This window comes from Solenopsis invicta, unplaced genomic scaffold, assembly GCF_016802725.1.
Source record: "Solenopsis invicta isolate M01_SB unplaced genomic scaffold, UNIL_Sinv_3.0 scaffold_38, whole genome shotgun sequence".
NCBI lineage: Eukaryota > Metazoa > Arthropoda > Insecta > Hymenoptera > Formicidae > Solenopsis > Solenopsis invicta.
Window position 1 is genome coordinate 893,016 of NW_024105284.1, and position 27,031 is coordinate 920,046.

At 33.8% G+C, this 27,031-nt stretch overlaps 3 protein-coding genes across 6 annotated transcripts; 1 reads left to right on the forward strand and 2 right to left on the reverse strand.

Annotated features, from left to right (window-relative positions):
* The first annotated feature begins 1,799 nt into the window (after window positions 1-1,799).
* LOC113002745 (testis-expressed protein 10 homolog) lies at window positions 1,800-4,397 on the forward strand. Its single transcript, XM_039459380.1, has 5 exons — window positions 1,800-2,156; window positions 2,302-3,466; window positions 3,577-3,808; window positions 4,035-4,189; window positions 4,270-4,397. The coding sequence occupies exons 1-5, from the start codon at window positions 1,953-1,955 to the stop codon at window positions 4,371-4,373; spliced, it is 1,860 nt and encodes a 619-aa protein (XP_039315314.1). The 5' UTR covers window positions 1,800-1,952; the 3' UTR covers window positions 4,374-4,397.
* A 38-nt stretch (window positions 4,398-4,435) lies between these two features.
* On the reverse strand, window positions 4,436-21,150 carry LOC105202496 (probable cation-transporting ATPase 13A3). Of its 2 annotated transcripts, XM_011171058.3 has the most exons (19): window positions 20,450-21,150; window positions 19,879-20,113; window positions 14,768-14,889; window positions 14,334-14,401; window positions 14,053-14,220; window positions 12,446-12,513; window positions 11,251-11,517; window positions 10,910-11,114; window positions 10,628-10,826; window positions 10,411-10,522; window positions 10,069-10,261; window positions 9,715-9,915; window positions 8,056-8,241; window positions 7,566-7,943; window positions 7,298-7,439; window positions 7,045-7,196; window positions 6,713-6,944; window positions 6,093-6,174; window positions 4,436-6,007 (listed from the first exon to the last, which is right to left on the reverse strand). In XM_011171058.3, exons 3-19 carry the CDS (start codon window positions 14,781-14,783, stop codon window positions 4,972-4,974), a joined length of 3,705 nt encoding a protein of 1,234 aa, XP_011169360.1. In that variant the 5' UTR covers window positions 14,784-14,889; window positions 19,879-20,113; window positions 20,450-21,150; the 3' UTR covers window positions 4,436-4,971. The 2 variants fall into 2 exon arrangements, with proteins under 2 accessions (XP_011169360.1, XP_039315313.1); XM_039459379.1 differs by lacking the exons at window positions 12,446-12,513; window positions 14,334-14,401; window positions 14,768-14,889; window positions 19,879-20,113; window positions 20,450-21,150 and having other exon boundaries at window positions 14,053-14,183.
* A 2,123-nt stretch (window positions 21,151-23,273) lies between these two features.
* LOC120359926 lies at window positions 23,274-25,959 on the reverse strand. Of its 3 annotated transcripts, none has more exons than XM_039459383.1 (2): window positions 25,799-25,959; window positions 23,274-25,501 (listed from the first exon to the last, which is right to left on the reverse strand). In XM_039459383.1, exon 2 carries the CDS (start codon window positions 25,331-25,333, stop codon window positions 23,690-23,692), a length of 1,644 nt encoding a protein of 547 aa, XP_039315317.1. In that variant the 5' UTR covers window positions 25,334-25,501; window positions 25,799-25,959; the 3' UTR covers window positions 23,274-23,689. The 3 variants fall into 3 exon arrangements, with proteins under 3 accessions (XP_039315317.1, XP_039315315.1, XP_039315316.1); XM_039459381.1 differs by having other exon boundaries at window positions 25,681-25,812; XM_039459382.1 differs by lacking the exon at window positions 25,799-25,959 and adding an exon at window positions 25,574-25,787.
* Between the last annotated feature and the right edge of the window lie 1,072 nt (window positions 25,960-27,031).

The following is a 27,031-nucleotide window of genomic DNA, read 5'->3' on the forward strand; positions in this document are numbered from 1 at the left end:
TTACAGTTTATGATTAATGTAACGACCAATAAGCTCTAGTTGTTTCATTAATCATAAACTGCAAATATGTAGAAAGTGGTGACTTCTTAGTTTGAAAAATTTCCCCATGGACAGAATCAAAGTCCTTGGGTGTACTACAGAGAGTTACACCCAACATTTTTTGTCCCTAGTGGAACCCAACTCAACTTGGTTTATCATAAACACCCTTTGTAGAAAGATAGCAACTTCTTAATTTGGTAAGCTTATTGGTCGTTACGTTAATCATGAACTGTAAGTAGGTAGAAAGATAGCGATTTCTTAGTTTGGAAATTTTCTCCATGGACAGAATCAAATTCCATGGGTGTACACCCAAGGACTTTGATTCTGTCCATGGGGAAATTTTTCAAACTGAAAAGTCGCTATCTTTCTACATACTTAAGCCTGTTCTACAATAGCATAAACACAAGACCGTAAGGTTGTAAGGCGTGGTTTTAAGAGCTCGTAAGCGAATGAAAAATTTTCATTTCTTACGTTACAACCTTACGCTCTTGTGTTTACTGCTATTGTAGAACAGGCATTACAGTTCATGATTAACGTAACGACCAATAAGCTCTAGTCGTTTTATTAATCATGAACTGCGAGTATGTAGAAAGTGGTGACTTCTCAGTTTGGAAAATTTCCCCATGGACAGAATCAAAGTCCTTGGGTGTACACCATTGAACTATACTCTAACTAGAATGGGCACTAGCCGCCAGAAAACGTGACGAGAGAGAGCCATTTCGAAGGGCCACCTCTCTTTGTCAGTACAGTCACGTTAGAAAGTTTTGCAGTACCGGTACATAAGAATAAATAAACGAGCGCCTTGAGGGTGCCGTCACATGGGGCGTAACTTGCGTAGCGTAATTTGCGTATTCTAGTAACTTACTAAAATATGTTACGCCATTTTAAAGCCTTCTTTCACATGAAGCGTATTTCGCGGATTTTCAAGAAATGCGTATCTAATGCAACCAATTGCTGATTAGGGTTTCTCTTGTACTCTCTAACAGAAATGCTAAACAAATTTACGATTGTTTTTTGTAATTTACGCGTCTCGGAAAGTACGCCTCATGTGGAACTGATACTCTGCACACTAGTATGTGTGAATCATCTATGTGCGAATCTAACCTGTGCGGGCATATATTCCTGTTTTTTGTAATTTTCAAAAATTTATATATTTAAAACAAAATAAATATATGTTAGGCATTTAAGAAAAAGAAAGCATTTTACATGCAAGAAATTCAAGCAACACGGACATATCTATTAATATAAAACTATTGGCCGGTATTCATAGTCGATTCTTATATTTAAGATTGCCTTAAGTATCACCTTAAGATGCCATCAACCAATCAGAGAGCCGTATAAGCATCTTAAGACGTTGCTTAAGACAATCTTGAAATAAGACTCGACTATGAATACCGGCCTATAACCTTAAAATTTTGTATCAACATTTCGCAAGAAGATTGAATATGACAGAATGTTATTACAGAATAGTTATTATAAACAATAAATTTGATATAAAACTGTTTCTTAATTTACCCTGATATCATTATCTATCTTTCAATTTTGTTCTGCTTATTTAAGTAATACATGTGTTACCAATTCATGTATACACAGCGTTTCTTACGCAGGAAATTGGATTCGACGTAACGATAATAACGTAAAAAGCGTAAAGTAACTAGGCGGAAGCTAATGTTCCAGTAAACCGATATCATTGGTCGGCGCAAGTTACGGTTACGCAAGTTACGCCCCATGTGACGGCACCCGCAGGTTCCTCTCTGGTTATGTTATGCATTTCATGTGTGAGGCCCTTTAACCGGTGTAACCCAACCTATCAACCGGCGCGAATTGCGGGGCTTTATAGAAAAGTATTGTAATTACACTTTAAACTGCGGTACTACTTGTAATTAATACGATACATATCACATTTCGAAGACATGAGTAAGAATCATAAACGTTCGAAACATCTAAAATCGGAAAAGTCAAAAGTAAAATTGAAAACAAAGAAATCCATCGATCGGCCAGCAAAAGGCTTGAACGCTACGGATACGTCGTTTAAAGTTAAAAAGATATTGATACGTGAACAATTAAAGCAACGAGATGAAACGGAAATTGTCAGCACTCGCAAATTAAATATTGATGTACGTGAGTCAATTTACATTTACTTTCTACTTGAATTAATCGACACAGCGTATTCTATATTAGCGTATTTATTGAAAGACTATTTAATTAGTGCGCTTATAATTGGAGCTTGTATTATCTAATCTATATGTAATTTACTTTCAGGATTTATTAACGCTCTTTCGACATCATAATTCGACTGTGAGAGAAGATGCTTTGAAACAATTAAAAGACATCTTATTTCGACATCCTCCAAAATCATTACATTCACGATTGAATTCCTTGTTACACGGTATTGCAGCTTTATCTCTTGATAAAGAGAAAGGTGTACGAACAAGTTGTTTTCATGCGCTCAATGTTATTCTTGGTCGTATTTCGAATGAACAGTTGATGCCCCTGTGTGAAATCGTTATGTCTTACTTGAGCTGTGCCATGACACATATCGATCCATGTGTAAAACAAGATTCTCTACTTTTCTTAGATGTACTCCTACAAAATTGTGGTAGTATTGTGGCAAAGAATAGTCATAAAATACTACTCAATTTTTTAGGTATGATATGTAGATTACACAATGAAGTTAGACCTGAAGCACAATTAACAACGACTCTAAATTCCAAAAGCACAAATATAAATTGGAGAATTAAAGTTTTGGAACGTTTAGCCAATTTATTTATCTCTGTTGTAAACTATAGAACGCTTTGTACGAATACGCGGTCGAATATGGTACTTCCAAGATCTAAAAGGTATACCAGATATGTTCCTATTTACAGCAACTGTGCAACTCGACTTTATGAAATTAATCTTGAAGATATGAGTTCGTTAGATAGTCGTGCAAAAGAAACTGTACCTCTAGAAGAATTTGTAAAGTATATAGGTTTATTGATACCATTGATGTGTAATATTTGGCTCGAAGTATGTCCCAAGGATGAAAAAGTTGATAATTACACAGAGATTACAATTTTAAGTGATGGAGCCACATTATTAAGAAGCATCGTTATAATTATACAATCTATTGCGGAGTACATTGATACGTTGGATCACGACGATTGCGATGTGGAAAATGTAAAACATTGGTTTAAAGAGACGTTTCACGATTCATATATGAAAAATTTTCTATCAAGATTCCCATATACTGAAGTAAAACCGCATATTAATAAATTCAGAAAGCGCCAAAAAGATTTTTCTCAAATGGAATTTACAGAAGGATGTTTGGAACAGAATTTAGGACTTTGTCAAATTCATGCTTGGTTTACATCTTTATTTAGTCGTAACGAACAATTTTCCAAATCTACCAAGATGTGCTGTGTATCAGTTATGAAATATTTAAATGGTATAAAATAATATTGTATCTAATTAGCGTTACATATCGCAAATCTTTTTTTTTCAAACAAAACAATGGAAGAACATTTTTCTAAAAAAGAAAAAAAACATTTTTTTTAGGTGTTGTTGAAAATTGGTGCGACTCGTCCGTATCATCGCAACTAACTAAACTTCTAAGAACTTTGTTTTTGAAAGCTGGTACAATTTGGTATACCAACAGTATTAGTTTAAATCATACTTTAAGATTGATTATTGAAGCAGCTTCTCGTTTAGCTAAGAAAGAATTGCAATCACATTTCTATTTGATTATTGGTGATATTATGTTGCAAAGCGATTTGAATGAGTTACACAGGTAATACAGATTTTTAATAGAAATAACCTCGTGTAATTTCTATAGAGTACACGTTTACGATTATCCGTTTATATATATATATATATATATATATATATATATATATATATATATATAATTATTGATATATATTTATATATAAAATATACGACGTATGGATATGGCGACATGATAACGAGCAATAACGAGTAGACGGAACCTGATTTATACTTGTTTTGTCTGACAGAGAGAGAGCGTTTGAAAACTTTGTTGCAAGCTTACCAAGTTTACTCCTGAAACCAAGCATAGATGACGTCGTAATTCGTATGATCAGTCATATAGTTGTACGTTTTAAAGAATGGATCCGGGAAGAATTGGTGGCTAAGCACGAATCTATTATCGGTAAGAAGTATGAATTTGATTAAAAAGAATCGTATTCTTATCACTTTTGTCGTATTAACATTCAGCTTTATTCTTTTCAGACAATGCTAACAAAATCGATATTGTAGGTTCACATGATGATAAACAATCGAGACTTATGATTTGTAATCTATTTTACTTTATAGATTCACATGTTTATTATTAAATAATAAATCAATCAGCTTCATGACTTGGATGTATCGTGCCCTGAGAATGTGAGACGAGCGCGAAAGTGAAAACGAGAAAAATTATTTATGTCTCGATGTACGTTAAAGTATTCTGTCACGTGAGCGCTGCTCTTTTTCTCAAAAGGACAAAGATACGTAAAAGTTCTTTGTTAAAATTTCTTTCTGTGCCTCCCCTCGTCCTTTGTTCCCCGCCTGTCCTCCGAGTATCAAATATCTAGCTGAAAGTTGCGTATGATTCGTCGAAGTTGTACTCTTGCATTAGGAAATGTAATTTGTATTGCCAAGATAAGCATATGTTGCAGTAATAAGAGAGAAAACGTGCTTTGGTCACATCAGTATTTATACTATATATATATATATATATATATATAACGTTAGCGTATACGCAGTTAAATTATTATATTTACATAAATACTACAGATTTACTCTTCCCTCGTACTCATACACATTTTATATTATGTATATTAGATATTGGATACTTTTCTGCACCAATACCGAGTCGTAATAACGAACACAATGGTCTTTTTTGAAAAAATAATTTGTAAATACATATGTATTATACATATTTCTCCAACACTATACTTTATCATTCGTAAAACCAAAATTTTCAAATCCTTGTTGGTTTTCCCTGGTTCGTTCGTTCAACTTGCTCAAATTGGAAAAATTTTTCGCCGTTTGATCGTCCGAAATAACATCGATGCGGCGACAATGGCTATTACAATATGTAACATTTTGTACGTCTTTTTGCAGGATAGATAGTATTGGTGATTGTTGCTTAAATTTCGGCCAATTTTCGCAATTCTTCAATTCGCATTCTATCTTTAAATATCGTTTTTTGGATTTTTCTGGTTTGTATAATTTTCTCTTCAAGGTATTTTCAATAAGGCGCTCTATTACGAAGTTCTCGATGAAGAAGCAAATGAGAAAGTTTACTAGAGCGAGCGCTAAAATAACGCATCTCCAGACGTAGTCAGGTGGTAAGATCAATTTCAACACGCTCACTATCCATTTCGCGGGATAAATCGTAATATATATGCATATGGCCGTTAATAAAAGTATGGAGAACATAAATGCTACGTTCGTATAGATTGCACGTCTGTAGGGCTTTCCGCGTGAAAATATAATCGCCATCGTAATGTATTGAAACATAGAGACGCAAAAGACCGAATAGTTTTCGTAACACGTATTATTTTCGGTGTCTTTGGTGAGAAGATTTAACCGCGTGTACCATGAAAATCGCTGAACGACGTAAAACGCCGTAGCTTGAAATACGATCGTGACTAACATGTATGCCGCTAGAGATAAGAGCGGAGTGAAGCTTAGCAGACTTGTCATGGGTGTTGTCTTGGATAACTTGTCTTTAGATGCGTGAGTCTTGCCGAAGAAAAAGGCAAAGTTGATGATTAAAAAGATATCGATAAAGAGAAATTGTAAATCCGTCAAGTTCGAGTTTATGGAGTACAATATTATGACGGACAAAAACTCGGTAAGGGAATATGCGATCATAAATTTAAAAATTCCAAACGATGTAACTAGAGCAGCGCGTCCTTCCCGTATTATCTTTGGGACGCAGCTTATATCGGGTACTTTCGAGGTAAAGGGACTGGCCACGCTGTAAAATACAACAAAATCGTCAATTAATAAGGGAAATTAATATCCCAATTACATGTAACTTATATAAATGTAGGATTTCTCACCTGGATTCTGCTTTGGAGAGCGATATACCAACGTTCGCAGCCCTCAACGCTCCGCAATCGTTAGCGCCATCTCCGCACATAGCTAAACATCGTTTTGAAACACAAGAATTTTCACGTTATCACGTTTGAACGTTCTCTACCCAGTTGAAACACAATTCTGTATTTGCTATATAATTATAATTACAAGTCTCGATATCACATTTTATGTAACTTGAAACTTTCGGCAATGTTGTAAAATAATTATATTGTAATTTCCTTATATATTGTAAAGCCCTTGCCCTTTTTTGTAAATAACAATGTTGATATATTTATAACATAACGATATAATGTCTATGTAGTTCCAATGATTAAATTTCGTATATTAAAGCATCATATACTTGTTATACAAATAATAAGTAGCATTTGTACATTTATATTAAATTATATTTATATTAAATTTATATAAAAGGAAGTAGTATAAATACAAGTAAAACTGTGATTTTAATCTCACGAAATATTTGTTACGTAAAGTATTATTCCTAAATTATATAGCGGTTACAAATTGTGCCAACATGAGTATATTTATTGTTTCTTGTCTTCGCTCTATTCGTTCGATCGATCTAGAGATGTCTTTAACGTACCTACGTAATAACCGAGTCGCATCAACTCCACAACCAACTGCTGTTTCTGATCGCTGTTCATTCTGGCAAATACCGCACTGCGTACGCAAATGCGATCTACGAGATCGGGATAATACTCTCGCATCACTTGCCACGTTTGACCCGTTAGAGCAAATCTATAATTGCAATTGGCTATACCGTATTCTACATCTTTAATCGTTGGTGACACCGAGTGATGAGCTTGCGAGCTGCTCTAGAAAAAGAAATTGCGACAGATTTCATCTTTAAACACCGAACCGTTTGCTTGCATCCAATAGCTGTTTCGTTAAAAATAAAATTTCAATCAAATTTACCAATCTTGGAGATCGAGATTGAACGTTGAAAATGATCTCTGGACGATCTTTTCCCTCATTTGAGGCTACGGCCACCACGTCTACGATGTATTCTTCGTTCGAAAGTATTCCGCATTCTCTCGCAACACTTACCGCGGTCTGAATATTATCTCCTGAAAAAATTAATTGAATCAAAATTTTATATTGCGTGTGGACGCAGAGATTTGTGAACAAGAATTCGATATTGTTTCATCACATTCATTTCACACTGCACCTGTAATCATCATCACGCGTATGTTAGCTTCCCTTAATTCCGTAATCACTGGTGTCGTCGGTCGCTTTAATCGATTTTCCAGAATGACTAGTCCCAAGAACTCCAAGTCTCGTTCAACCGTCTCTCGAGGCAGTTTTGATATCTACGAGTAAAATACGCGCACTCTTCGGAATTATGTGATATATTTTTCAATTGTGTATGTTGCTCGCATTTTTTAATAAAAAAGAAAAAAATTGCGCGAATATATGTATATGTATATGATCATTACCTGTGCACTTTTGGAAATTGTCGCTCTGCGGCCCAAGGCTATCACGCGAAATCCCTGTCTGGTGTATCGCTCTAAAACGAGCGAAATGTCCTTTGGTACAGTTTCCGGCTTGCTTAGATTGATTATCATCTCGGGGGAACCTTTCGTGTAAGCTCTGAAATCATCCGATCCTGATGCACTCACGATCACGGACATTCTTTGTAAATCACTCGAGAACTGATATTGCTGTATTATACCAATCTCCGTGATTTCATTCATATTTTTCGTCAAGTTCGTGTTTTCTGCCGGTGGCCTTACGACAATTGGTGATACTGAATTATGTTTATCTACGTGCATGCAATCCGAATCTTTCAATATCCATTTGGTACTTTCAAACATCTGTAACGTATGTAACGTATACATATATATGGTGCGCGTTACACACAGGGTGTTGTTGTATGGCACGATGATAAGAAAGTGAAAGAGAGCTAATATACGTAATTTAATTTACCTTTACGTCTAAAGGATCTCCGCAAAGTTGTCCATCGATAAGTACTAAACTGTGACAAACTAGCATCCCTTCGAAAAGAGGATGATCTTTGAGTTTGGATACATCCGTTTCGACTTGGGCAAAAATGCCGTTTGTACATGCCACAACGCCACACATGTCCAATCCATCTTCGGTTAACGTTCCCGTCTGTGAACACGCCGGTGTCAAAATTAACGTTGTACTACAAGTATCTTTTATATCCAATCGACATCCATCTGCAGTTATGTGTTCGCTACATAATACAAGTTTCAGTATCACATTTTATATGCAACATGAAAGTTACATCAATGTTGCAGTTGTATTATAATTTCATCCTTTTTCAAAATAAGTATGTAACGATGGTATATATTATATTTACATCATTGTATTTATAATTAATTACTTTTTTATAACGTCTATAGTTATATAGTTGCAATGTTTAAATTCTACATATTGAAGCATCACGCGTTTGTAATTTTTACATTTTACGTTACATATTATGTAAATATTATTATTTATACAGGGTGTTCATTAACGGTTATCCCCACGTTTTACCATAAGAGCACGCATTTGTTATTTCTAATATAATAATATGTTAGAAATACATATCCATCGGTAAATTTAGAGTCCTATATAAAGAGAGAAGCGACATTGATGTCCGAAGCTCTGATTGGTAATCTGATTGATACTTGATTGGCTAAGTGAGCAGCTATATTGTGACCACAGCTGTTTGCAGAATAATACGAATGGTGTTTGATGACGTTAGAGCGGTCCCAAAATGGCGGTAGAGGACTCAATTGGATACTGAAAGTTGTGGTGGGGGTTCGATGTCGCTTCTCTCTTTATATAGGACTCTAGGTAAATTATGCTCTTATGGTAAAAAGTGGGTACCACTATTAATGAACACTCTGTATATAAGGTGTTCAAAAAGTTCCGGGACGGCAAAATATTTCAAAAACTAAGCATTTTAGGAAAGTGTTTCAGATAAAAGTTGTAGGGTTTTAAATAGTCTATTTACTCATCTGATCAGTTTGACCTTGGATGGCGTTGTCAAGGTCAGATCGAAAATTACATTAACTTTTTTAGAACACCTTATTTTTGATTCCAGAATCTAATAGCTGGCATCAAGAATTTTCCAAAACACTTTGATAAAGTTTATTTTCGTTTAGTACTTTCCGAGTTATGAGGCTTGAACATTAAGTACAGTACATTATAGCTTTCAAGCCTTACAACTCGGAAAGGACTTAATAAAAAGAACTTTTTTATAGTGTTTTGAAAAATACTTGAAATCTACAAGAAAATGCAATAAAAGATATAAAATGTTAGAGTATCGGTAGTTCCTTAATTAAGGGGTATCGATACTTCCCTAACATTCTATATCTTTTATTGCATTTTTGTAGTCAAAAACTTTGATCACCTTGTATATATGTAGCATTTGCAAATTTCTATTACATAAAAAAAGCAATAGATACAATTTAAGTAATTATTATGATATTAATATCATGAAACGTTTGAAATGTCAAGTGTATTATTTCTACATTGGATAGCAGTTACGAATTTGAGGGTAATTGTTGGAATTATTTGCCTCGCACGTGACACAATGATCTCCTTTTTAATCTCTCAAATCTCTCTCTTTCTTACCTTATCAAAACATATGCAATTTATGCTGCCGGAAACATTTATCACCCTATTATTAATACAGTAGATTTGCGCACGTTTCAATCTCGTTTGAGCATATAGCTTTCCTACGGTCATCGCGGCTGGTAATGCCGGCGGTATGACTATCGTAATGAGATCTAATGCTTTTATCGCTACAATGTCAGCTGTACTTCCATGAGAGACCTACATATTATTTACCATTATTATTATTGTTATTACAAAGAAATATGATGTCTCCTTTATCTTTTTTATCTCTTTACATTAAACGAATTAATCAAATAGATAAATGATACGATATAATTAAATGATATTATCCGTAAGTATCTTGGAGATTACCTTGATTATTACGGCATATATGAAGCCACAAGTTGCGATAAATGCCAAAATTCCAATAAATTTATATGAATCTTTGTCAAATTTGAAATCCGCTGGAGGTGGATATAGTATAGCGGCGATCAGAGCACCTCTGTTAGTTGTAAAACCAGTTCTAATTACCCTCGCGAGAACCGGTTGATCGTCCGCGTGATATCTGCGAATCAATTATCCACTCATTAATTATTCACAAAAAGTCTATACATATATATTATAATAGTATAATCGACAGCTATATTATATTGTATCTATGTATAATATACATGTTGTCAAAAGTATAAAGGTGTCACGTTTTTTTTCTCGTACTTGGTTTGTATTACAGTAGTACCGCTGTACAACGTGTGATACGTATGTTCTTTAGTATCGTACAATGCATGGCGTAATGGTAATGATGTTTTCATTACAGGTACAGACTCGCCTAAAATTGATAAAGCATGCAAATTAGTACATGTCTACTACATACATATGTAAGTATACATGGATCGAGATATCGTGAAAAAGAGCTTGCGTATAATATATTTACCCGTTAACATGGATTCATTTAATATACACTGTCCAGTTAATAGAACCGCGTCGCACACGAGAGTCATTTGATGTTTCGGTAATTGTATGACATCACCGGGCACCAATTCCTTACTAGAGATACTTTCGAAAATACCAGTGTCGCGAAGTACACATACACTTTCTGACGATGCGACGGTACCACGCAGATTTATTTGGTTCTAAAAATAATTGGTAATGACAATTTTATTATTACTTAAAAGTTTACAAGTTTTCCAATCTCCTTATATGTATATATACGTACTTTACGCGTTTGCACTATAGAGCTTGTGATGCCAAATAGTGACATTAGTATTATAGCGATAGGATAATACAGATAGCTATCCGCGAACCATACGGATAGAGTAAACACTTGAAAAACATAGAATGGGTTTAAAACTTCAAGCAGCAGTAACACGCCGATACTTTGAAACGGGACAACAATGTCGTTGTTTCCATAAACGATGCGCCTGCACACACACACACACACACACAATGAAGACAAAACTTGATTTTCTTCATTGAAAATAAAAAAAGTCTTTAGCACACGCGCGTTACATCATTTACTTATATCTTTGTGCACGCTTAAATATACTTGTATATTACCTAAGTAATTGTTCTTCCTTGGACAAGCCATTACTGCGCGAGACGTGGAGATCGGAACACATTGTATCATTGTCAATTCCTACAAGTTTTGAGAATACATTTTTCGTAGTGTCCCAGATGTAACATTTTTTTTTACACCAAAAAGCCTTGTATTCGTAAACCTCGCAACGCGTGCCATTCTCTAAAGTAATTTTTAATCTTTTGTCCTTGATTTTCTCCAAGAGATCTTGGTCAACGGTACCCAAAGTGTTCAACAAACTTTTTTCACTGAAAAAAAATATATAATAAGTATATTACATATTAGATGCCAGTCAAATTCTCGTCATTTTGGCCTCTATAAATTATATAAGTATACAAGGTGTTCAAAAAATTCCAGGACGGCAAAATATTTCGAAAACTAAGCATTAAAAAAAAAATATGTTTCAGAAAGTTGTAGGGTTATAAAAGATCTATTTACTGATCTTATCAGTTAGACCTCAAATGGCCAAGGTCAGATTGAAATTACATTAACTTTTTTAATTGAACACCCTATTTTTTATTCCAGAATCTATATAATAGCTAGTGTCAAAAACTTTCCAAAACACTATAAATAAGTTTATTTTTATTACTTTCCGAGTTATAAGGCTTGAAGTATACTTTATGAGAAACAACTTCTTTATATTTTGAAAAGTTCTCGAAATCGACTACAAGAAAATAAAAAATGTAGAATGTTAGAGTAGTTCCCTAATTAAGGGATATCGGTACTTCCCTAACATTCTCTATCTTTTATTGCATTTTCTTGTAGTCAATTTTGAGAACTTTTCAAAACATTATAAAGAAGTTATTTTTTATTAAGTACTTTCCGAGTTGTGAGACTTGAAAACTGCAATGTACTGTCATTCAAGCCTCATAACTCGGAAAGCACTTAACGAAAATAAACTTTATCATAGTGTTTTGAAAACTCTTGACACCAGCTATTAGATTCAGGAATCAAAAATAGTGTTTGTTTAAAAAAATTAATGTGATTTTGATCTAACCTTGGCGAAGCCATTCAATGTCAAACTGATAAGATCAGTAAATAAATTTTTCAAAAACTTACAACTTTTATCTGAAACACTTTTTTCTAAAATGGTTAGATTTCGAGATATTTTGCCGTTCCGAAACTTTTGAACACCCTGTATATGTATGTTCTTTTACTTCAACATATTAAATTTACCTTATATTTTTAGTAGAAATTTTCCGGACATTTCGTACAAAGTACGACTTGTATCCTTGATAATCATCCTGCATTTATTGTCGTATACATTATTACATAATTACTATTTCGAAAATTATTCCATTTAATAATTAATTATGCTATATCAGTTGTATTATACTTGTATTAATAATATAATATTGGGTGTACAACTTAGTTCGGTCCGAAAAGATGGCTCTAGGTGCTATAAATAGTTGACGGCGACAGTTAATTTTTGCTGTATCGTGAAGTGTTAACATCTGTCAACCAAATATTGTTTACAATCCTTTAAGTTTTGCACAACAAGTTTAATTTTTACTGCGTTAAAAATGTCGAGTTTTGTTCCAAATGAGCACCATTTGCGAGAAGTTTTGATTTTCTGTTTCAATTAGAAGAAAAGTGCAGCTGAAGCGCATCGAATGTTTGTGGAAGTGTATGGTGAATCTGTACCATCGGATAAATCTTGCAGAGAACGGTTTCGACGATTTAAAAGTGGTGATTTTAGTGTTAAAGACAAAGAGCGTTTGGGTCAACCAAAAAAGTTTGAAGATGAAGAATTAGAAACATTAATACTCGATCAAGATTCGTGTCAAACGCAAGAAAAGCTCGCAAAAACATTGAAAGTTACTCAACAAGCTATTTCAAAACGACTCAAAGCCGCGGCATACATCCAACAGCAAAGAAATTAGGTTCCGTACGAATTGAAACCGAGAGATGTCGGACGACGATTTTGCATGTCCAAAATGTTGCTTGAACGGTACAAAAAAAAGTCTTTTCTATATCGAATCATTACCGGTGACAAAAAATGGATTCACTACGACCCGAAACGCAAAAAATTGTATGTAAAGCCCGACCAATCGGGAACATCAACGCCGAAGTCGAATATCCATGGTGCCAAGGTAATGCTTTGTATTTGGTGAGATCAGAAGGGTGTGATCCACTATGAGCTGTTAAAACCTAGTCAAACCATCACGGGAGACTTCTACAGGCAACAATTGATCCGTTTAAAACGAGTTATAGCCGAAAAACGTCCAGAATATGCAACCAGACACGAGTCCATAATCTTTCATCATGACAACGCTCGGCTGTTCCGATTAAAAACTATTTGGAAAATAGCAGATGGGAAGTTCTGGCTTACCCGCCTTATAGCCCAGACCTTGTTCCTTCCGATTACCATTTATTTCGATCGATGCAGAACGCTTTGACTGAAATACGTTTCACTTCAAAACAGGGTATCAAAAATTGGCTCGATTCATTCTTGGCTTTTAAAGATGAACGCTTCTTCCGCAACGGAATCCATAAATTGCCAGAAAGATAGGAAAAAGTAGTGGCTAGCGATGGACAATACTTTGAATAAAGTATTAATTCATTTTATCGTTTAAATAAATGCGTTTTTCAAGCAAAAAACAGGCCGAATTAAGTTGTAAACCCAATAGTAAATAATAAAATGATTAATTAAAGTAAATAATAATAATGGTTATAATGATAACACCAATTTAAAATCAAAAATTATTTAGAACAGTTATGTAATGTAATAATCTAAAGAAAAAATAATAACAATTAATATATTAATAATTTTATCGACTTACTATCGCGAGTATTTTCGTCGCACAACTCAAAGCACATTTTTGATGAGTCGCGTACAAATGTAGTCGAGGATACCAATGAAACAATAACCGTACCAATCCGATAGACAATATGTACGTTACATATATCAAAGTGGTCCTTAGCAAACTCTTCTCGAATCCATAAATACACTAAAATACCACAATAACAATAATGTAATAAGTAAAATGTTGCAAATAACAACAAAATACATAAAATTATACATATTTAATGCACATAATATAGAAAAGGTTGAACGATATACCAGATGTTCATTTCGGTCAGTAGGAATTTTCTGCCATAAAACCCCCGCCTTTTTGTAGTCGTTCACCCCTAAGAAGAAAATTATGTAAATTATCCTCAAGATACTATTTGAAATAATAAATTTATGCTAATAATAATTGAGTTTCTCTATTTTTATTATTTAAATATATTTTATATATGTGTATGTGTATATATACCATATATATATATATATATAACTTTATTGAAAAATGTATAACAAAAACACAAAAATTGCACTCGCGCCTTGCAGTAGGTTCGATTTGATTTTCCACATACTTGATGTATTATATATGCTCTAGAATATTATATCGTAAAGATACTGCGCAACAATTATCAAAATATTCGAATGCTAAATTACTTATTCGCGTGACGATCTGACGATCAATATTGCGCGTTTTATTTTGTTTTGCTTACCATTAGCATCGATCATAACTTCAACCTTGTTCGATTAAATTATTCCGTAATTTCGACAGCTTCTTTCGTTACGATCCAATCTAGTCTGTCACCAAATTTTTTTGCCGCCGACGATGTGTCGCCTGCGAAATGCAAAGTTGCTTATTTAAAGATTATTTAGCGTTCCGCACGGGCGCGTGTGACTTTGATACACATGTATATGTTAAACCACACGCAAATATTTCATCAATATGTGTATGTGTAACAGAAAATTTCTAATAATATTATCTATGTTACATTATATGAGTTTAAGTCTTTTCTTATATTAAAACTACTATCATCTGTTTATAGTTAAATATCGTTTTATAGATGATTTAAAAATGAAGTAAGCAACGATCAAACGTAGTAGTATTTCATTAACATCACAGAGACGGACATATTACCTTAATCTATTGTGTATTATGTAGTTTACGTCCATTTATCATTTCTAATCTGTTCTTCTACAAAGCCCATCTGCCGCACGTTTTACAACGATTTTCGCAGTATCGCTAGCATCGAATCTACATTGCAGATTGTAATTGTGCCATGCTAACAATAAAGCAATTTATATACGACATATGACACGCGCGCCCGCAAATTAAAGTATCAAAATTTTTAATTTTTCTGCTAGCATGTTTTTCTTCTCTAATTTACATATAATTTCTTTCAACGATTTCAAGTAATTATTTATTCTTATCGAAAGTATAAAGGCTTCATCAATAATTTAATAATAGAAGGAAAAATACTTGAATAAGTATTAGTTTTGAATGTAATCGCTATCATATAAAATTGGCATTTGATTAAAGTTTTAATTTAAAATCAAAGAAAAATTCAACTTCCCACGTAAAATTGCAATTGCATGGAATTTGCAGAAGAGAAAAAGATTATAGTTAAATGAGCGCGTATTCAAGACCGCTACAGATACATACTGTGATAGACAAATGCATTAATATTTTCCGGATTTGGCGCGACCGCGCGCGCACTTTACATCGATCTTTTTATTCACGTAATCAATCGTACAGTTTGAATATTTTACACTTGCCACAAATAAAAAAATGGAATAATCACTTGTCGTCCGGTCGCGTGTCCTTGTGAATGCGGACATACATATATTATGTATACCCGACATTACATTGACGCATTCAAATATGTACACACAGAGTCATAAATATCTTAACGCGGCGCAGAATTTGTGTTCATATCGAATCATATTCGCAGCGCGTGCTTCGTGTAAATCCAAGTATTTGCGCAACACGTGACTGTTTATTATCCACGCAGTAACAGTTTAATATGTATATGATTTTATTACAAGAATATTCAAATATTCTTGTAATAAAATCATATACATAGTAGGGTGGGCCAAAAAAATCGACTATTTTTTTTTCTCTTTATACTCCGAAAATTTGGTTGGTAGAGACCTCAAAAACATTCTCTCCAAGTATGAGCTCTTAATTTTAATAGGAAAGTCCTCCGCCTCTCAGTTTTCTATTTTTTTCTTATTATGAGGAAGAAAAATATATATCTCTGTATCTACTATTTGAAAAAAAATATTTCGTCTCATATTTTCGTAGGAAATTGAATTCTCTACAAAAAAGATTTCTTACAATGTTTTCGTATACCTCACCGTTCAGAAGTTATTAAAGGTTAAAATTTGATCATTTTAAGGTAGATTTCTTTTTTCTTATGAATTTTATAACTCCTTAACAAAAAATCATTATGATACGCGCAACTCATGGTTTTGTCGGAAAGTCACTGCTCTACAATAATGGTCTCTTATGATTAGTCGATTAAATTAACTGTTCAAAAGATATTCACCGTCAAACTTCAATGCACACTATTTTTAACAGTTTTTGATTAATAATTCAAACAATTTTAATTTAATTCATGAGTTTCGGAGAAATGTTTACGAATTTCAGTTTCTATGAACATGAAAATGTTTTAAACCCTTTTTCTAGTTTTTTTTTTTAATCCCAAGCATGTTTGAGTACATTGAAACAAAAAATTATTGCATTTTTTCTAACTTAGAGTCAATGATTCATTAAATTTCGAGTAAATATCTTTTTTGTGTCACATTTAATATAAAAAGTATTGATAGAAGAAAAAAAAATTCTCAATTTGTTTTAAAAGTTTTTTTTATTTAATTGTCAGCTGAGATATAATTATCAACATTTTTAACATAATCGTACATTTCTACTGTAAAAAATTTTCTTTATTGCAGTTCGGGTATTTTTTGCGATGTTCTTTTATAGCTTGCAATAAATATTGAAATTGTTCTTCATTTCTCGTCAAGCATTGGTTATTAACCAATGTACTCAATGTATTCAAACATGCTTGGGACTAAAAAAATAAACTAGAAAAAAAGTTTAAAACATTTTCATGTTCATAGAAACTGAAATTTGTAAAAATTTCCCCGAAACTCATGAATTAAATTGAAATTGTTTGAATTATTAATCAAAAACTGTTAAAAATAGTGTGCATTGAAGTTTGACGGTGAATATCTTTTGAACAGTTAATTTAATCGACTAATCATAAAAGACCATTATTGTAGAGCAGTGAATTTCCGACAAAACCATGAGTTGCGCGTATCATAATGATTTTTTGTTAAGGAGTTATAAAATTCATAAAAAAAAAAGAAATCTACCTTAAAATGATCAAACTTTAACCTTTAATAACTTCTGAACGCTGAGGTATACGAAAACATTGTAAGAGATCTTTTTTGTAGAGAATTCAATTTCCTACGAAAATATGAGACAAAATATTTTTTTTCAAATAGTAAATACCGAGATATATATTTTTCTTCCTCACAATAAGAAAAAAATAGAAAATTGAGAGGCGGAGGACCTTCCTATTAAAATTAAAAGCTCATACTTGGAGAGAATGTTTTTGAGGTCTCTACCAACCAAGTTTTCGGAGTATAAAGTGAAAAAAAAATAGTCGATTTTTTTGGCTCACCCTAATACATATTAATATTATATATAATGTAAAAATAACAGCTAAATTGTGTGTGTGTGTTTGTGTGGGCACGTGTGTGCGCGCGTGCGTGTATATGTATAAAAATTATCAATATTATTTTTATTAATATTGATAATTTGCCAAATTCAAACTTGGCGAATAATAATAATCGCGAACCAATGGTCCAAGATTCATTTTAGTCTCAACTTTTGTTAAAGTCCTAATTTTAATGTGTTTATATTATTAATATTCTCAAAGATGATTTACACCATTTTATTATACACAAATAATAAAGTTTGAAACATGTAAAATAACTATAATACATAATAATGTTAGATATTCCAAAACGTCCTTTCCAAGGAAAACTACTCAAAATACATAATACACGTAATGTACACTATATTATATGGAGTAAAATTTTTCTCGGAGAGGATATTTCGAATGTAGCTCAAGTAACTAATTAGTTATTAATTACTATAAAAGAATGTAGCCAAATTAAGTTACATTTATATATGAAAACAAAGAAACAAAATTGATTTATAGTTGAAGAAAAGTAACTCGAATCGAACTGTAACTTGGTTACAAGTTACTTCCCAATTCACTTTACCAACAGTCAGTCGCTTATTATATTTGTTGATGTGCCCGCGCCGCAAATATGCGCCGCAGATATGCGCCGCGTCATGTTCGATGGTACCCCGTATTGTGTACAAAATTGATAAACGATAAACGGCTCATCTACCGCAAAACAACTTAACTTTATCTTCATAGATATCATTAATTTGGTTAATATTAGTATACGTACAAGTATTGACGATATACCTACTATATACCTACTATACATACTATATATGTGCGCGTGTATAATTATATCTTGTGTATATTACGTACTTCAAGTACAATACAACACGTCATATATATATTTTGCTCGCTATAAAAATTATCGTAAGTGCAATTGTTATTGCACGTTCGTACATACATGTGTGTTGTGATTGTATCTTAACAAACTACGCTCCAAACAGATAAATGCTAGATAAATGAAGATTTTTTATCATTTACATATTTTTTTATCTTGAAAAAGATACATGACACTGTTACAATATAGTGCAAACAATCAATAAGAATACTGTATCGTTAAGATATCGTTAAATTAGATAGATGAATAGATTCGTTGATAAAATGTAAGAAGTGAGATGTACCAGGAATACGTGTAAATTTCAACTTTACTAAATATTTCCTTCGAGTGCCAAGATGTGCAAGAAACATAGCAATTAAAACTCTGACAATTCATTTTCGCGTAACGTTCAACGTAACGTTTTGCTTCTTGTTTTTTCTTGCACGACTATCCACGTCATATAGGAGTAGAGTATTTTCCAACGAGAAATGTTGTCCAACGAGCAGGATTGGGTAAGATAATACATTTTTTTTAACTAAATTAAGTTTAAATTAATGGTTTATAAATTTAATTTAGTTACGTTAAAAATTACATAAACAAAAAACTAACTATTTAAAAGTTACGTTAAGAGTAAGTTGCTTGAATTAAATTAGAAATTAATTTTGAAAAACATTCAGATTAAATTACAAAATCGTAATTTTTTAAAGTTATAAATTACTTAAAACGATTATAATAAGGATCATCAAATAAACTTAATATTTTATTTGTAAATTGAGTTTGTACAATATAACAAAGGAATCTTATTTCTTATATGGAAACGTATTTTTCTCTTACAATTTTCTCTTATACATAAATAAATTTTTAACTTGGGGAAAAAAGTTAATGAATTAAAATTAATGTGTTTCAAAAATAACTAGTTAAAGATAAAAATTAAATCGTTAAAAATTAACTAAGTTAAATTTGAAGTTATTAACTTTTAACTTTATTAATTAACTTTTAACTCTTTAACTATATAAATTACTACCGAATCCTACCAGAGACAACCCAACGAACACAGTAAATCATTACATACTCATTTAACGTTGACAAACAACATAGATGCAATAATTTATTGTATCTTTTGCTGGAAAATACCCCAAAAAATGGGAACCATGATTATAATATGACGACGACGGCAATTATGACAATAATAGTTAAAACGATGATGATGATGATGATGATGACGATGATACAGAAGTAGAATACATACGTGTAATTCTTTTTGAGTATTCGTCGAATTTCTTCAATTTTTGCTTTCACCTCCTCCTCAATGGCAGCTGCAAGAGTGGGCAATTTCGCGCGCGTAGTCACGGGCGTACGCAAGCGCGCTCGCACGCCCGTGTTGGTCGTCGCCGTAGCCGCCGCTCGATTCGAGCCTCGACGCCTCGACGCCTCAAGCAGGCTGATCAAATTTTCAAAAATTCCACGAGATATCCGTTCACGAGCTGTCAAGGAATTAAAAGTAAATTTGTTAAGGTAAAACGCGCGGAACGCTCGCTGTCGGTCGAATGCGCGCGCGAGACGAGGTGGAACGATTCGTCTACCGTGGAAATTGCTTGAAATCCGAGCGATTAACGATAGAATCGGCAAAGCGGAAACTACGTTATCGTTCGCGGCATTCAAGGTCAGCGAATGAACTTTGGATGCGTCGCGCGTGCGCGTCGATAGCTATAGAGACGCTAAATCGTTAACGACTTTGCAAATATGACTAAAGTCGATGATTAATATTTCTTGTTTTTTTTTCTCGCGTACGATTTAATTGTGTCTCTTACGGAACATACCGAATTCGATTGTCGCATTTTACGAAGTGGAACGATGAGCGCGATATATGCTTTCTTTGCGAATTCCGGCCTTCTCAGAGTCCCTGATGATCACTGAACGGTCTCGCGAATGAGGAGAGTCAGAAAAGTCGCGCAACCACTCCACGTATCATCCCTTCTTCCCTCGCCGATTTCGACAAATTTTCGCAACATGTTGCAATAAAGTTTTTTTCTTTGCCAATAACGATTTTGTATAATGGGACACGTTGTAACTTTAAAAGATAACAAATATTGTAATATTGGCGCAACGTCCATCGTTCTAAATTATTAGAGGAGAAAAGAATAATATGGCACCCATTTTCATTTTATTGAATAACTTCGTTTACAATTAATATTTTCTATTGAAACTAGAACGATTACATTACATTCGTCGGAGTTTGACAGATTCTAAACTCAAAGTAATGAAATATTTATTATTTAGGACGTGATTCAAGAGAAAATCAAGACGTTTGAAAATTATAAATGCGAAACAATACATGTACATGTACTGTATGTGTATGATACCTTATGCTTATCATTTTTTCCATGTATGTACACACTAGAAATGTTTGTGCGTATCCTACAAAATCAGAGTATTAAAGTCATAATCAACATTATAAAATTTGATATATATATATATATATATATATATTATATACAGAGTGAATTATTTTAATAAGCGCATGCAAATAACTTTTTTAGAATGTATTGTACATAAAAATATTTTCTACAAAAGTTATAGGATTTCAAAAGATCTATTCACTGATCTTATCAGTTTGACCTTGGATAGCGTTGCCAAGGTCAGATAGAAATCACGTTAACTTTTTTTAAATGGAACACCCTATTTTTTATTCCAGAATCTAATAGCTGGTATCAAAAGTTTTCCAAAACACTATAAATAAGTTTATTTTCGTTAAGTGCTTTCCGAGTTATGAGGTTTGAAAGTTACAGTACACTGTAGCTTTCAAGCCTCACAACTCAGAAAGTATTTAATGAAAAATAACTTCTTGATAGTGTTTTGAAAAGTTCTTAAAATCGACTGTAAGAAAATGCAATAATAGATGTAGAATGTTAGAATATTGGTAGTTCCCTAATTGAAAGGTATCAGTGTATATATCCTGTATATGTATATCCAACATTCCAATCTATCTCGGATCGTTTATTTATCAGTTCTATCGCTATAATCGAATGTTATTTTCAAGTATATATGTTTAATCTCTAGAGGACCGGAAGCCGCTTTTATATACACGCACACGCACGCGCGCGCGCGCGCGCGCACACACACACACACACACACACACACACACACACATATATATCGATTCTAAAGCGGTGCCATCTTTTTCGTAAATCAATGCAATGACAGTTTATAAAAATTCTAAATCGAAAAATATATAAGTCGTCTAAAAACTTACCGGTCCTCAGAAGATTAACAAAAGAGGAAAAATCTGTAAAAAAATGGAAAAGAAAAGCGCCAAATAATTTTTACTCATGCAAATGAGCGCGACTAGCGCGTATGTGATGCTCTCGCATGAATGTGTCGCGATAGAATCGCTAACAATTTTGTTACGTAAATACACGTAACAGTGTAATTGTTGATGAAAGAATCGTTTTCACGTCTTTTTTTCTTTCTATTCATTAATAATAAAGCATATATTACGGTACGTTTGTTGTATAATATAGCACATGTGACAAAAGTACACGCTTGATCGCGCTTTATTAATTGCAAAGAATATGAAAATTCAGTGTTTTCTAATGCATATTCAGAATAGAAAAATCAAAATCCGATAAATCTTTGCTACTCAACGATCGTATCTAAAAGGACACGACGCCAACAAAAACTTTGACATTGACGTATATCCATGTTGCGAAAAAAAAAGAAAAAGAGATGGAAATGACTAATATACGCGGAAACGCGAGATTAATCCTGATATACGTATAAAATTATTGTTTTGTACAGTCTTAATCTCGACCTACGCGATCTCTTATCCTACCGTTGACAAGGCAATTGTAATCCCCTCACTCTCTATGCGGTAAGCTCCGAAGCTTTAATGTCTCAATGCTCGTTGCCTTGTTTAATACCTTTATCTTTAAAAGAAACAACAAATGTACTATATATAATTAATATTTACACAGTGCTACTTTCGTTAAAAGTCAATAAATAAACAATGACCAACCTGGTTCGCGCGCTCTAGTTAAAATTTACTATTTATCATTTACATAATCATTTCTTCTCTTTCTTCAATTTGCACAAGATTTTAATATTATAAGTACAAAAAAATACAATTTTGAAAAAGGCGAGTTCAATAATTATTAGTGTGCGTCAATGCGCGTTCATGTGCCCATTATATCAGCCTTGAAATATACCGTCCGCAAATCCTGTGAATTATGCATTAAGAATCATAATTTATCCGACTTGTAAAGATTAAAGTAAAATGTATACGTTAACGCTTACTCTATTGCGCGATAGACAGACAAATTCAAATCTCGAGAGTGGTAAAAGATTAATTTCATTTGATCTTTATATGATATGTGTATGTATGTATGTATGTATGTATATTTGTATGATGTGTGTATGTATGTATGTATATATGTATGTATGTGTGTGTATATGTATGGTTTGTCGACATTTTCAACAAAGCTTCAACATACGCATGTCTTACGTCTCGTACATACAACATTGTCGAATCGTAACGCATAGTTGACCTTGTATGAATGTGTATGATCAATTGTAGAACATCTACCGAGCAAGCTGTATTAACTTTACGACACAACTTTAGAGGGATAATAATTTTATAAGCTCAAGTAAGAGATAAGCTCACAATACAATCTTGTAAACAGCTTTATCTTCAACAACTCTAGACAAGTACAAATACGTGTATTATAATACATTCTATTTTAATAAGAATCATTTTATCTTTAGTGTGCATCACTCGCTTCATGTATAGTAATGTCAAGATCTATCTTTTACACAATAGTTACACTAGTGATTAGTATTGCCATCTAAACCCAGTCTCGCGTGACGCATCACATAAGCATATTTGCAGAGATAGGCTGATGGCAAAGAACGCGAAACGCGAGTAACTCAAGTTTGTCGTGGACGTAAGGTAAGGCAGAGAAAAACGTTGTCGCGAGTGATGAAAGACCGGTTACATTTACGATTTACATCTCGTTCTCTCTGCCATCGACTTGACCCTTCTGCTGCTTCATCATCTTCTTTCATTAGCAGTCTTTTTTCGATTTGTCAAAAATGTTATCTACGTCAAATTGCGACAAAATCTCATCGTCTGAATCGTACTCGTCAATCCTATCGTCAGCAAAATAACTTACCAGTGTTTCTGATTTTTCGACGTTACGTTTTATCATTGACAATGTGGATTTCACGTTTAAATTTGAATCTCTGTATGCCGTATCATCGTAAGACGAGAAATCATTTTTACGTGAATGACGTGTATGTGAATCGCAAGTTTTTACATCGGTAATACATTTCTGTAAAGTCTGTGATAAATGTTGCTCCTTTATCTGCTTTTCAACATTTATCGTTGATTCTTTTTTCGTATTTTTCAAGTGTCTTTTTTCAGTTTGCGAAATACTTTGGGAATGTGAACGATCGTGACTATTCTGCTCTTCCAAAGTTGTAAATTCGCAGTCGACAGTAAAGAAAACGTCCATATCCAAGTCATCAATATCCATCGAATAGTTAAAACATCCAAACATCTCATCAGTATTTTTATCATTTTTATCATTCTTAAAGGCCTTCTCACAATTTTTGTACTTTTCATTTGTCTGACGATTTTGTAACAGCGAATTTTTCGTTAATTCAGATTCGTGATTCAGATTCGTGGTAGACGACGAATCGAGAATGGAGGAACTAGTTTGTAAAAGTGCGTTACTACTTGCATCTAGAACAACTTGCTTTTGCAGTCCAGAAATATAACGTGGTTCCAAAACCGATTCTGGCGTATTATCGTTAATTCTATTTAATTCGTCGTTTGAAGACGCACGAGATAAAATACTTTCCATAAGGTTTGTACTTACAATCTGGCCTTTATCCGAATATATGGCTAATAAGTTTACTAGAGACACTAAAATATGATATTTGTTTGTTAATACATACGTTGTAGTTTTTAGTAGGCCTACATTGCATAAAAAAATAACCACATTCGGCTCCAGTATGCCAGGATAAGTTAACAAAATATCACGATGAATAGTGCCTTCTATACTACCAGTTGTATCTTTTAATACTACAAATGGATCGTCCTGACTATGATCTATGTACTCCAATACACCTGCTATAAATCTTACTTTCATACTAGCGCAATGACTAGCATTCGCTTTGTCTTTAACAACAGATATCTTATAATCCTGTAAAAAATTATTTGGTAGGTCGTTTAACAAAAGTTTCCAAGCTTTCTCTCCAGCCAAATTTTTTTCATCTTGGGACTTGATCTCGATGCGCCGATTTATCTTGGTGGCCATTTTATTTTCCAATTGGTCAACACTGCTAAGATAAGACAGAGTAGCAGAGATATTATCGTTTTTTACATCTGGTACCAAGCCAGCTGGCCCAGGAAACATTCGAATCAATTTTACCTCTTTTGCGAGTTTTCCTTTAGTCATAGACTCACGACTCTTTTCCCTAGACTCTTTATACCGTGATACCTTTGGAGTTGCATCCACTTGAGAGTGCAAACGTTGCGTCTTCCTTTGTATCTCTGTAAAATCTTTCTCTATCTCTTTCTCAAAGTCAAATGTCCTTGGAGAAGTGGTTTTCTGGAAAATTCCCAACAATAAATCCCCTCGTGATACGTCGTTCTTATTCTTGGAAAGTAGATCGTTATCCTCGATATTGACTACAGTATCCATTTGTAATGTCTGAGAACAAGTATTATGTGTCGACGTGAACGGCAAGACTTCGCCGCCTTCGCCACAATTGACCGACACTCTACGCCGTTTGACAGACGGTGTTTCTTCCTTTTGACATGGAGAATGGAATTTTTTCCTCGTTTCCTCCTCGACATCGTCGAAAGCATCCTAAAATAGTACATGACAAACAAGTACGTGTCAGTTTTACCGTTTTACAAATAACATTGAAAGATACTCTACCGGTTGCCCGTTTGTGCGTTGACAAAATTATGCAATGTATACGAAAAAACACAGTAAAGAAATTACTCAAATAAGTTCTAATATGATCGTACAACTAAAAGACTCACTTCGAAAATCCAATCGTCACTTTCGAACATAACATAGAAGAAAATTCTGCTAATTTGTAAATAATTCAATATTCAATGTCGCCCGCGTAGTAAAACGTGTTTCAGTTTACAAGCTTACCAATGTTACCAATCAGGATTCGGAAACTCCCACACTTAATAGCGTTTTTCACTGGGTAAACTAATGCCTCGTGCCCACAGGACGCGGCAAGGCTTGCCGCGCGGCAGAAGTTGGCTGAGGAATATTTCGATAGCCAATCAACGTCTCGTTCGCCTGGATATAATTTCCGCCTCGCGGCAAAAGTTGGATCGAGTTCAACTTCATGATTGACTACCATGCCAACTTCCGCCGCGCGGCAAGCCTTGCCGCGTCCTGTGGGCACGAGGCATAAGGGCCACTTGCACCAACGCCGATTAACTTAGGGCCACTTGCACCAACGCCGATTAACTTAATCGCTGATTAGTCTATCGGAATTGACCAATCGTATTTGTCGTGAAGTAAAAACGACAAATGCGATTGGTCAATTCCGATAGACTAATCAGCGATTAAGTTAATTGGCGTTGGTAAAAGTGGCCCTAAAGCTTGTTTTCTATTCCTGCACTAGACTACACTGAAACGTTCCTTCTTGCTTTCACTAACTTTCAAATATATATTTATTTCATTTTAAGTGCACACTAATTCAGGGAGTTCAGGAACAGAAAACAAACGGCTAGTGCGCACTAAGTGTGCACTCGCCACTAGCAATTAGGCCTGTTCGTGTTGCTGCCCTTTTTGAATTAATTTCTTCGTCGTCTCTCTCTTTCTTACGGTCGAATATATATTTATTTCATCTCGAGTGCAAAAATTTTTGGGGATTTTAAGCAACTCGAACAAACCTATGGATGTTTCGGTTCGCGCAATGACGGTGCCAACGGAAACGCCCAATTACCTGCAGCAAGTGCACATTCAAGCGCACACTAGTTTTCCCAATGAAAAACGCTATAAACCTTTGACTATCCGTTCGTTTTTAGTTCCTAAACTCCCTGAATTAGTGTGCATTTGAGGCTGCGGTCCACTTAACGCTACAAATGCTTCGAAGCGTTTGATTAACCAATCGGAACAATGAATTTTACAAATTGACCAATCGAAAAAACTTAGAAGCATTTGTAGCATCAAGTGGACCGTAGCCTAATCGGATCTCGGATTGGATTGAACAATGGTACTCAACGTAAGTATAGAAAATTTCCCTAGGCTAATTGGATTGACGATCTCTGGCTTAGTTTACACCGAGCACTTGATACGCGTACTAACTCGTAACTTTCTATTAATTTATCTTACTGTCGACAATGCGTGTATACATAATACATATATTTA